At 38.1% G+C, this 12040-nt stretch overlaps 1 protein-coding gene across 3 annotated transcripts in view; it reads right to left on the bottom strand.

The window, feature by feature from the left end:
- Nucleotides 1-12040, bottom strand: part of LOC106949824 (ATP-citrate synthase-like) — a 31819-nt gene that overhangs the window by 6769 nt on the left and 13010 nt on the right. Inside the window, exons 8-25 of one of the 3 annotated variants that reach the window (XM_015036343.1) lie at nucleotides 11817-11935; nucleotides 11479-11615; nucleotides 11153-11214; nucleotides 10317-10434; nucleotides 9904-10058; nucleotides 8326-8419; nucleotides 8071-8127; nucleotides 7647-7676; nucleotides 4852-4993; nucleotides 3982-4150; nucleotides 3800-3904; nucleotides 3404-3600; nucleotides 2631-2712; nucleotides 2436-2546; nucleotides 2230-2357; nucleotides 2067-2160; nucleotides 1815-1969; nucleotides 238-388 (exon numbers count right to left, since the gene is read on the bottom strand). In XM_015036343.1, coding sequence (XP_014891829.1) covers nucleotides 238-388; nucleotides 1815-1969; nucleotides 2067-2160; nucleotides 2230-2357; nucleotides 2436-2546; nucleotides 2631-2712; nucleotides 3404-3600; nucleotides 3800-3904; nucleotides 3982-4150; nucleotides 4852-4993; nucleotides 7647-7676; nucleotides 8071-8127; nucleotides 8326-8419; nucleotides 9904-10058; nucleotides 10317-10434; nucleotides 11153-11214; nucleotides 11479-11615; nucleotides 11817-11935 — 2106 coding nt within the window. The remainder of the gene's footprint in view (nucleotides 1-237; nucleotides 389-1814; nucleotides 1970-2066; nucleotides 2161-2229; nucleotides 2358-2435; nucleotides 2547-2630; nucleotides 2713-3403; nucleotides 3601-3799; nucleotides 3905-3981; nucleotides 4151-4851; nucleotides 4994-7646; nucleotides 7677-8070; nucleotides 8128-8325; nucleotides 8420-9903; nucleotides 10059-10316; nucleotides 10435-11152; nucleotides 11215-11478; nucleotides 11616-11816; nucleotides 11936-12040) is intronic. The other 2 variants (XM_015036353.1, XM_015036362.1) reach the window with 2 other exon arrangements.

Raw genomic sequence — 12040 nt, 5'->3', positions numbered from 1 at the left:
GGTTTTTGATTCTGTGTTTTTATTTTTTTTTGTTTTTGTGTTTTGGTGGGGGGGGGGGGGGTGGGGGCGAAGGAGCGAATGGGGGGGAACAAAAAACAAAAACAAAAAAAACAGATAATTTACAAAAACAAATTTTTTTGTAACCCAGTGTGATAAAGTTTATGCCAAGATATTTCTGACACATCTTAGGTTGAAATATTTCAGCAATTGTTGGAGATTATGTGAGATGTTACTGACGATAGTGAGCAGCCCAGACGTGAGGCTGGAGATGAGGTCTTTGCCGGCGCGAGCGCAGACGATCGTGTTGTGAGCGCCGGAGACGGCGGGTCCGTGGTCAGCCGTCACCATCAGGCACATCTCAATGAACTGACAGGCGTAGCGCGGCAGCCTGAACACAAAAGCAGCTTTAAATGATCACATTTCCACTCCGTCCAAACCAGTTCTCAGTAAATCTGACATGATAATAAATTTGCAAGATGATAAATTGTCCCAGTAGTTATTGCGATAGACAATAATATTTAAATCATTTTCAATTAATATATTGAGAACGGCATAAAGTACGCTCTCAAATACCAATAACGCGTAATTTTGTACAGAACACTTAACACTAGGGTTGGGCATTTATTCTATTGTTTATCATTTATTGTAATAAACTTCTTATGATAAGAACTTTGTTTAGATGTTTTCTTACTGGGCTGAAAACTATTTACAAATAGAAAAACATATGATGGAGAGAAAATAAAACATTTGTTGATTTTTTGCTCTGACAATTTTTAGTTTTGGACTGATTTAAGGCTAAAGAGTGTTGCTTGTATCTTTGTTTCCAACAAAAGAGAAAATAATAAAGAAGTTTTAGATGTTTTTTTGCTTTAAAAAAACAACTAAAAATAAGAATAAAATATTTGTTTAAAAATGACAGATTTCTTGTTGTGGACAACTTGATTTACTGTCAATAAATTACAATTAATGATGTTTAAAACACCCCAGTTTTACCCTTTTCTCCACTATATGTTTAATATAAGTGTCAATAAATCTGAAAATAGAGTACAGTACAGTTTAGTAATACAAATTACACTTCTTTATGACTGGCGTCCTAAAAAATGCTTTACAAATGGGCAGTATTTGTGTTTGTGGGGCTATAATTGCTGTGACACACAGCAATGGTCAAACAGTTACATAAACAAACACAAAGTAAATAATTCCTATTGTCACTTATCACAATACTACCACAAAATATCATGATAAAACTTTAAGTTGCTCAGACCCACTTAACACTGGAACTGGTCGATATTTTAAATAACCAAAACCAATAAATAAAACCACTTACAACTGAAACCATAAATAAAATGGATTATGAGCTCATCCCAACTTATGTGATTAATTACCTGCTCACTTCTCAGCCTATTTTAAAGATATAAATTCACAAAAACAGAAGACAAACTGGTGGGTGGAGAAAACATGGCTGCATGCCAGATGAGGCAAACCAACTAAACCGAAGACGAATGGGAAGGGCAAATTATGTAACGTGAGGTCAATAGCCAGGTGAGGCCATGATGGCCATCTAGTGGGCAGGGCTAAACTGGGAGACATAAAACCGACTGGGGCAAACTGAGAAGGCGGGAAACACTGGAATCAGAACATGAGCTGTTCATTTAATATTAATATTCAATCAGCACAGGATCAAGTCTGAAATATTTCTCCTGAAAAGCCCCTCCATGGATCGACTACCAGACTTTAGGGACTCAGTTCTGGGAACAAACCAGGAAAAATAAAAGACAAACGTCACTTTTTCTGTCGGTTTTCATGACACCAACCTGCGCTGGAACCAGAGCAGGCCCAGAACTCCTCCGATGCCCATCTCCTCCTTAAACACCTCCGTGATGGCCATGCCAGCGTAGATGAGCTCTTGGCCTCGCTCGTCACAGATGCTCGTCATGAAGGAGGCTGGCTTACGGATCAGGCCCAACTCCTGGTTTAAAAAAGGATAAAAGAAGCACATCATTCCAGCACTTTGCACTGGTAAATTCTTGAGTTTACTCATTATCAAAGTGCTGAAGGTTTCTCACCCGAGCCCAGGAGTAGTCCATGGGTACAGTTGGAGGAGGGACTTCCTGTGCAGGAACGATTGTGCCCTTGGCCACCAGATCATCATAAACGCTCCTGTTCCATTGCATACAGTTAGTAAAAGTCCCAAAAAACAAATCGCTGTTAAAATGATTAATTCCTTACTTGATCACGTCACCCAGCTCATCGAAGCTCTTCGGTACGTACGCGCCGGCATCCCTCAGAGCCTGGTTCTTGGCCATTGCCGTCTCTGAGGCCTGGTGGGCACAAGCTCCTGCATGGCCGAACTGAACCTGCAGGTGCCAGTATCACCTGGTGAACCCAGTTTTCACTCCAAAGCCACTTTATTTGCCAATACGGTTAAAACTAACCTCTGAAGCAAACATGGTGGCACATGTTCCGATACACCAGCACACGACGGGTTTAGTGATTACGTTGTCTTTGATGCCCTGGCAGATTTGGTACTCATCTGTGCCTCCAATCTAAGAAACGGAGGAAGATTATAGAAATGAGAGGCTGCCGCAAACAATCAAATCAACACGAGGAATTACTGGAGTGACTCCCACCTCTCCCAGTACCACGATCATCTTAATCCCTGGAGTTTCCTGGTAGCGCAGGACATGGTCCATGAAGGTAGTACCTGGATATCTGGACAACAAAAAATATTTAGTTCCACCTCAAGTTTCAGTTGTCACTTTTAAAGGGAAAAATTCACATCTTTATACTTCCATTTGGGTTTCAACTGCTTCTAAAAAACCTCTGGAATATAAAGCTGCAAATTAGTAGCCACTGCTCCTCACCTAGCAACCCTAGTCCGTTACCTAGCAACCCTAGTCCGTTACCTAGCAACGTCAGAAGAGTTCCATAATGGACACATTTTTTAGACTGCAAAAACTCAAAATCTTACCAAGTATTTTTGGCCTTGTTTCTAGTGCGAATATCTCAGCAAACTTGATATAAGCCAAGCCTAATTTACAAGTAACTATTCAGCAACTTATAGAAGGTTGTTGCAAGTAAACAATTCCTTAATATTAATGAAAAAGTTCTTGTTCCATTGGCAGCTTAATTATAACGACATTTTTCCCCATGTTATGAGTTAATTTATCTACCAATAGAACTTAAAAAAAAAAAAAAAAAAAAAAAAAAATTTTAAGGAATTATTTACTTAAAACATGCCACTACATCTTGCTGAAAAGCTTAAGTTAGTTTGTCTTACTTTAAGTGTAATAAGATATCTGCACCAGAAACTAGACCAAAATTACTTGGTAAGATTTTGTGTTTTTGCAGCATAGACCTCTCTTAACTTGTTCAAGGATAATTTAAAAGAAGATGCTAGTACCTGTCTCCTCCGATGGCTACGCCTTCATAAACGCCATCTGTAGTGCGGGAGATGATGTTGTTCAACTCGTTGGACATGCCTCCAGAGCGAGACACGTACGCCACGCTCCCAGGGCGGTACAGTTTGGATGCTAGGATGTTGTCCAACATGCCGCCCGTGTTGCCGATCTTAAAACAACCCGGCTTGATCCCACCAACCTGGGGTTCACAATGCAACATAGCAACTCAATCAGGGTTTCTCTGAGTTTCAATAGCTTAAATTTGAGACCTTTTGGGACAATTTTGGAGAACCCAGGTTAGAAAATCTGCTATTATTTAAGGACTAAAAATTATTTTACACAGTTCTAGACCCCGTTTGGTTTTTAACTGGCATGTTTGGTGAGTTTAAGCTCTGTACCGTGGCAGGACCGATTATGGTGACGCCTTTCTCGTCTGCGATCTTTATCAACTTCCTGGTCTGAGCTTCTGGGATGCCTTCAGCTATGATGGCGATGGTGTGAACCTGAAAACATCCCAGACAAACATTAGATTGATGCACATTTGTCTGAATATTCAGTTACTCACAGCTTCTCACTGTACCTGTGGGTACTGCATGGCCTCCAGCGTGCTGTCGTAAGCTGAACGCAGGGAAGCGAAGCTGATCATGACGTCCACTTCGGGGTGCTTTTTCATGGCGTCGGCCATGTTCTTGTAGACAGGCACCAGGATCTCTTTGTGGCCCCAATAGAACTTCTGTTTGTGATCTCCACTGAGAAATACAAAACGGAAACATGAGAAAGTTTCCACTTAATTAAAGTTGGTAACTCTTTGCAGACTAACAGTGCTAAGCATTTCTAAATGAAATTTAATGCTGTTGGTTATTATTATACTTTGTTGATTTGAGTCAATAAAATAAAGTTAATCACACAATTAGGATACCAGCTTAAGATATTCTGTCGAGCAAATCTGTCCTGGTGTCGCCTTTTCTACATGGTATGCCAAAAACGCAAAAATAGGACACGACTAAAAAAAAAAAAAAAAAAAGAAAGACGTACTAATAAAATTAAATTACATCTTCTAGTTGAAATGTTTTTTAGTTCAACTGCGGTGATTCATTCTGAGTTTGCCGTGTCAGATTGCAACATTTTCTACCCCACTGCAAAAATACAAAATCTTACCAAGTATTTTGGTCAAGTTTCTAGTCTTGGTGCTCTTAAAGATAAAACAAGCTCCTATATCTTCCTGAAAAGTTACTTGTAAGTTAATTTTAAGTAAATGGTTCATTAACATTAATAGTTCCATTGGCAGATCATTTCACTTATAATAAGTGATTTTTCTAGTTAATTTTTTCCCCAAAGAAACTAGCACTTTTTCACCAATATGAAGGAATTATTTACTTAAAACAAGTCTCCATTTCTTGCTAAACAGTTACTTGTTTTATTATAAACTGGAGCACGCTGGGAAACCTACGTGAAAGGGTAAACGATGGCAGCCACAGAGGGTTGGTCTCGGGAGCACACGTAGTCAAAATCCAGCATGCCCTGCACGGCGCGCGTCTGCATGCCCCAGACGATAGCCTTGGTGTGACTGCTGAACAGCGTGGTTGCTTTGGCTGGTAGGACAAAATAAATAAAATAAACATTCAAACTGTTATTTTAAAAAGGAGCAAAGCCAGTTATAAGAGGATGGGAGTCGAGGTAAGTTGGGAAAACTGCAGCGTTGGGAACATCAACAAGCAGAACACGAGGGATCTCGGTCCGAGGAGAAACGTGGAGGAGGTGGAGAAAAACACCACACCAACACAGCAAACCACTTCAAAAAGTAATTTCACACCCAAAGCCACCTTAAAAAAGGGAATTTGTATCAACCGCCAGACATTCTTAACTCAATCATTTATGTAGCAAACACAACAAAACATGGCTACTTTCACACTGCAGCCTGAATTGACCCAATTTCAGTTTTTTGTCAAATCGGATTTTTTTTTTTGCCGTGATCGTTTATACTTCCAAATATAGGCGACTTGTATGTGATCTCCAGTGTGAACTGCAAATGACCTGAAAGTGTCCCGCATGCGCAGTAGAGGGTGCAATAACATCAGCGTGCTCAGTGTTTTACCAACCGCCATAAAGAAGAAGTAGTGCTCAGTGTTTGCGGAAGTAAACATGGATGCTAACGGCGGAGCATAGCTTATGATTTTAAAGCTGTTGTCCGACCGTAGCCAGGATATTAACATCAACATGCTGGCTTCATTATACGGACTATAATGAAGACTATAATCCTCATTATAGTGCGCCATTGTTGTTTTTCTTCCCGCTTGCACCTATCAGGACGCAGAATAATGGCGCTTGCTTGTTGAGTGTTAATGACGTTGAGGTCGGGTTAATGCGACCTGGACGTTCAGGTCAGATTTGAATCGGATATCCAAGTGGTCTGTGTCACATCCTAAAATAATCCGACCCGTTTTGTTCAGACTGTCATGAAAAGATCAGATACAGGTCGCATTACAGCAAAAAAAAAAAAAAAAATTAATTGGTCACTTCGGCTGCAGTGTGAATGTAGCCATATTCACACCTTTCATGGGATTCATTAGAGACTTCACAATCATTAATGACCAATATTGTTAAATTACATTTCTACCCCTGTTCTGCATCAGTGCAGGTGAATTTGCTCCGTCAGCAACCCAGCCCCCTTGGAGGGCTGAAACTGAGTTGGCAGGGAACCAGACGGTTCTCAGAGCTTACATTTCATTTGTTCTGGCAGAATCAGTTTCATCTCCTCTCAAACAGACATCTTTACCATCTTAAAGCTCCTTGGGAAAATAATTGAACGTACAATGGTAGCATTACGTTTCAAAGCTTGTGCAAATCACTGGATTGTGTCTTAATTTAGATAAAGTGAGTATTTTATCAAAGTACCTGCGGGAAATTGATATAATTTGCAAACTTGTCAAATTAATTTGCAGTTTTGAAGAAGCAGAGTGAGCTAAATAATGCTGCCACCATTCATTAAAAAGGTTTAAAAACATTCAACCAGATACAACCTTGAAAAATTTAAATATCTGAGGCTCAGGAGAACTTTCAATACTCTGTAACATATCCAAGGTGTTTTTTAATCTCCATGTCATATTAGTGTTCAATAAACTTCATTATACAACTGTGCCGTTTCAAAAAGTATGACTACACATCCAGTTGGTTCAGATTGTCTCACCATTATGATGAAGGCTATGAGTAATTAGTTTTTAGTTATATATCAATCTGTTTTTTTTATTCCAGGGCGAAACTATAAAATTATAAAAAAGAACAATTTCAAGTTTAAATTTGTTGCTTTGCATAAAGTAAAATTCATTTAATTTGTTTATGTCCTCTTCAAACACCCAATTTCAGATAATTAAATTTTTAATCAACAAAAAAGTGGCTAAACTATTCATTTTTAATTGCATCATAAGATTGTTGATTACAATTAATGTGTGTTTAAAGTAAAACCTGCAGAGGAACTTTTGTCCTAAAATCAGTAAGGGTGTATAATGGTCGTACGCATAATTTTGACAATGTTCACAATAAATTCAAACTTAAGCACTCAAGTTTTGGTTTTTCTGTTTTGCATGAATCAAGTCTTTTTCAATGCATCCTAAAAAGCTCCACAATTTGCATTAAAATGTCCATGATCACATACAACATGCAGCAATAAAAAATAAAATAAAAATAATCAGTCTCCAAATTCTTCACCTTCTGTACATCTGATCTTTAAGTTAGAGAGATGAAAGTGTTTATAGATTTTTCATAATGCCTGACTAGTGGGGGATGTTTTCAGATGAAGCTTGCCTCAAAGCTGCAGTATGTTAAAAAAAATAAAATATGTAGGATGATTGACAGCGTTAAGACCCGCCTCCTGGCTCTCATTGGTTGCTGCTAGTTAGCACTCAGAACAGGTAGATGAGCTTGATTTTTTTTCACAGATTAAACTGTCAACATAGTGACAGTATCAACAAATATATATTTTTTTAGAGAAGTTACATACTGCTTCTTTAAAGAAACCACATCCTGTTTTCTGCACTATTCTAAGTCGGTCAACTTTCTTTTATAGTTTCTAAAATGATTCCCTAAGCATTAAAAACTCAGTCATTAAACTTTAGTCTGTGGAGGAGTGTTCGGTTTAACTTGAATGTAAAAAAATAAGGTCAGTTTGGGGATAAAGAGAAAGCAAGGGGGCAAATGAAGGTTAACAAAAGGGTGGGGGGGCTGGAGGTTTCTCACATCCATCCATACCTCCACTGCAGACCGAAGAAGCTTGAGCTTCTGCAACACCACAGGAACAGAAATTATGACAATAAAAACAAAGAAAGAAAAACAAAAAGAATTGAGTCTGGCTTTACTGCACTCATTATAACACTCCTAAAATGCAGTGGGAACTGCGTCATGTCTGCAAGCACACCCTTTAAAAGCACAGCAGAGGAAAGAGTGTGCAAAGCTCAGCTGCTACAGGCCATGCCTCTCTGCTGCTGCAAGGAGCAACATCTAAAAGATTCAATTAAAAAACTAGATCTACTGGTTAGCATCAAATATAACTAGCAACTTTTCTGAATCTTAATAGTAAAATGAGGTGATTTTAACATGTAGGGGTACCATTGTGTAAATGTGAAGCCTAAAATGCAGCCGATCGCAGTGAGAGCATGGCACACCTCTAGCTTACCTTTCCAACCATCTGTGACCACATTCTTCAGAGGCCACAGTAAAGAATGAAGAGATTCTTAGAGAAACAAGCATGGAAGAGCATAAATGAGGACAGTTGGAGCAGCAAAACCAAGAAAAAAGGGTAAAAATACAAAAACAGTTTGCAGGGATAAAGGAGCAAAGGCAAAAAACATAAGTGGGGGGAGAAGCGAGATAAATTACAGACAACTATCTATAAGTGATTAATATGTGGGAGTGGTTCAATCATATTTACCTGGTGGAAGGCCTGCTTTCGACTTTTTGGGCGGGGTGACGTCATTTGTAGTTTTGGGTTCAGAGAACGAAGCCGTTCTTGATGAAGCCGGAGTCTGAGAGAGAGTAGGGAGGAACGATTTAATGGAACCAGAACCGACCGAAAAGAGCAGCGCAACACGAGAGTCTTACGAAAAGTTCAGCCAGTTACACTCAGATTGTACCGACTGCTTCACTTTAAAGCTGAGTAAATGATGCACTACACTTTGGCAACTAATTTTAAACAGTTTGCACAATAAACAAATAAAAGGTTTACTGTGTAAAGTTTCCTCATGGTGTAATCTAACATAAAAGAAAGATTGTTTAATATGTAACAAGTCTGTTCTTGATTGGACAAAGTAAAGCTGCACAAACTGGTTTCAAGGATGATACATGTCAAAGATTAAACCTGCAAGATTGGATTCAGAAAATCCTGTAAATACCTTTTCTCTCAAAAACAGCTCACCGGTAAAGTGTATTACTACATAAATATAATAAATAAATTAGAGATAGACAACTGGTGCAAGACTCTTAGACTGAATTCATGTCGTTTCTGTACCGTACGGGATTTTATGTCTACTGCTTATTTTGCAAGGTCCAAAAATGGAAAATATGTTTTAAAAAGTGGCAAAACTGCATAACCTCACAGTGAAACAGAGACTCCATTTGGTGCTGCTTTATGCTCAAACAGCTTTCATTTTTCAGATGGATGAAAAGCAGCTGAAGCGATCGTCATTAAACTTTATGACATCCAAAGCAAAGTGCGTAGTTTATGAAGAAAAGTGAAGATTTTCCCTGCAAACCATTAAACTGCAACAACCTTGAAGGGCAATCTGAGTTATCAGAGAAAGTGAAACATAAAGCAACAAGAAAGCAGGAGAAAAACATGAATTTATGAATATTAGCTGAATGTTTGGAATCAGCTATAGCTTGATGATTTTTTTCTAAATATACAGCTCTGGAAAAAATTAAGAGACCACCTGAAATGATCAGTTTCTCTGATTTTACTCTTTAAAGGTTTATGTTTGAGTAAAATAAACATTGTTATTTTATTCTATGAACTACTGACGATATGTCTCTGAACAACCAAGCAAAAATTTAGTATTTATTTGGTCAAAATAACGAAAAAGATGCAGGGCTTCCAGACCTCAAATAATGCAAAGAAAACAAGAAGTTCATATTCATTTAGAAACAACAAACTAATGTTTTAACTCAGGAAGAGTTCAGAATCAATATTTGGTGGAATAACCAGGATGTTTTGATGTGATTCAATGCAGTGATCTCTTCATTTTTCCAAGAGCTGCACGTTTGAGAGGTGAAAAAAGTCATTTTAAAAACCATTAGCAAACTATCACAGTAAATACCTAAAGACGTCATGGCGAAATGTTAAGTCTCTTAATTTTTTTTCCACAGTTGTATATTGTATAATGCTAATTTTGTCAACTTTTATACAGACTAACAATTATTGCTGTTAGTTATCATACAATTAATAACAGCCATTTAATTACCAACTGACCAATAGTTCCTGCACTGGGAAGCTATGGAGAGGAAGTGAACCTACCATGGGGCTGCTGTTGGCGTTGAGGAGAAAGTTGGCGGTGTGGACGGCGACTGGAGGCAGGTTGGGGATCGGCCGGTGACCCAGAGCCATGCCAACGATGGCCGTCATGTGAGTCTCAGTTCCAAACACATGAATAGGAATACCTGTGGTCTTCCCTTTAAAAAAAACAACAAAAAAAAAACAATACGTTTTCAGATCATCAGTAATCAGAGCAACTACAGATAAACACATGGATGAGTTTCTCTAGAGCTCGCTGCACATTAGTCCTTTTAATCCTGGAAATGTTCTTCAGGTGATAGAAGGCCGACTTTGTAACCGTCTTTATGCGATTCTGAAGGTTCAGGTCAGAGTTCATCACTACACACCTGATTGCTGGTTTCAATCTTTGAGGATGTATGCAGAATTTCACTCACCTACTTCCCCCATCACCCTCAGGCCTTCCTGGTAGTTGGGCCCGCCACGCCGCACAAATATGCTGACCTCGTGCTCCTTTAGAGGACCTTGGTAGTCTTTAATGGCCCTGACGATGCCCTGAGGGAGGAAGAAGTGAAAGCAGTTCAATCTATAAAGACATTAAACCTCTTCAAGAACAGTAAACTCAGATTTCAATAGAAACTGTTACGATTTAGTTTGAGGAACCACAGAAAGTAGCACATAATTTTCATTAAAGAATTAAAAATCAAATGCAAAAATACATTGACACTTCTAATGAAAAACTGAACAAGCTCAAGAGGTCTTGTTTACTTTTGTTCATCAAAATGGCTGATGCTGCCAGAAAATATTTCATAAAAGTTGCACATCTCTTTAGGCCATAAACTGTCACAGTAATTATTGTTTTGGAATATTTTCAAGTAGTGCAATGTTTGGCCTCTCAAAGAGCAATGTCTTTAATTATATGCACGGAAACTTGAAGATATTTTAAATATTCACAGCACAACAACCAAAATAATAAATAAATAAAAACCAAACAACTGGAACTATAAATAAAATGTATGATTTCTCTAAACAAAATTTCCCTTCAAAAAATAGAAATGAAATGACTGAGATCTTTTTTATTCATCATGAAATTAATTTATTAATTGCTTATCGCGACAGACTTAATTTCTCTAATTTGGCTAATATTATATTTCTTAAGATAAAATACTGCAGTTTTCTTCTGTTTAAAAAAGAAAATGACAGAAGATCCATTGATTTTAGGTCCTGGTATCCAAGAGTGATTGATATAACCAACTCTGTTAACATGTTTTACCTTGAATGTAGCTGCGACGTTGGTGAAGTTTGCAATACTTCCTCCTATGATCAGCACTTTCCCTGTAGGGAGAAAAATAAACTAAAAACCAAGATATTTCTTGACATAATCTGACACCTAAAATGCAGAGAGCAAAGCAACAGCCACTCTCTGAATATTGACATCTCAGGAAAACAATTATTTAAAAAGAAAGTTTTTTTTCCCCACTTATCAATAATAAATATCTGGTTTATCCAAAACATGTTGATTTCCCTAAAGCCATTTCAACTCTAGCTCTTTTTTTTATCTTTACTTAGAAAACCAGCTAAAGTTTCATCTGTATTTACCTTGAGGATGTTTCTCTCGAGTCATCAGAGACAGGATGGTTTTTGCATAGTCGTAGGTCTGCTGTTCACTCGGCGCTCCGGAATACTCGCCATAGTTGGCCAGCTCCTCCACGCCACCCAAGTCACATATTGTGTCGCTAAAATGAAGAAAACATTCAGTTACTGATCAACAGATGATGAAAATGTGAAGGGGTGCCAGGAATTGTAAACAAATCTCATACAAGCCTGAGATGCTTTCAAATTTCAAGCCAGAAAGAGGAAGGACAAAATGTGAAATATGTAAAAATATGTGCAGTTTTACCAGAAAAATAAAGCAGCTCATAAAATGACTAGGCTACCTGTAGACCACAGAGGCACCTCCTCCAGCCACCATGGTCCAGATCCTGCCTTGAGGGTTCAACAGGGTCAACTTCAAACTGGCTCCACTCTTTGCATACAGATCTGCGATGTAGGCTTCCTGAAATTATATATATATATATATATATATATATATATATATATATATATATATATAAAAAAAAGACAGTATACATAGAGAGATATACTGACACACATTTGACAC

This window comes from Poecilia latipinna, unplaced genomic scaffold (assembly GCF_001443285.1).
Source record: "Poecilia latipinna isolate Pla-1442-1.1 unplaced genomic scaffold, P_latipinna-1.0 Scaffold22, whole genome shotgun sequence".
In the NCBI taxonomy this organism is placed as follows: Eukaryota; Metazoa; Chordata; class Actinopteri; order Cyprinodontiformes; family Poeciliidae; genus Poecilia; species Poecilia latipinna.
The sequence above is the reverse complement of the archived record's forward strand: the minus strand, read 5'-3'. Positions and strand labels throughout refer to the sequence as shown.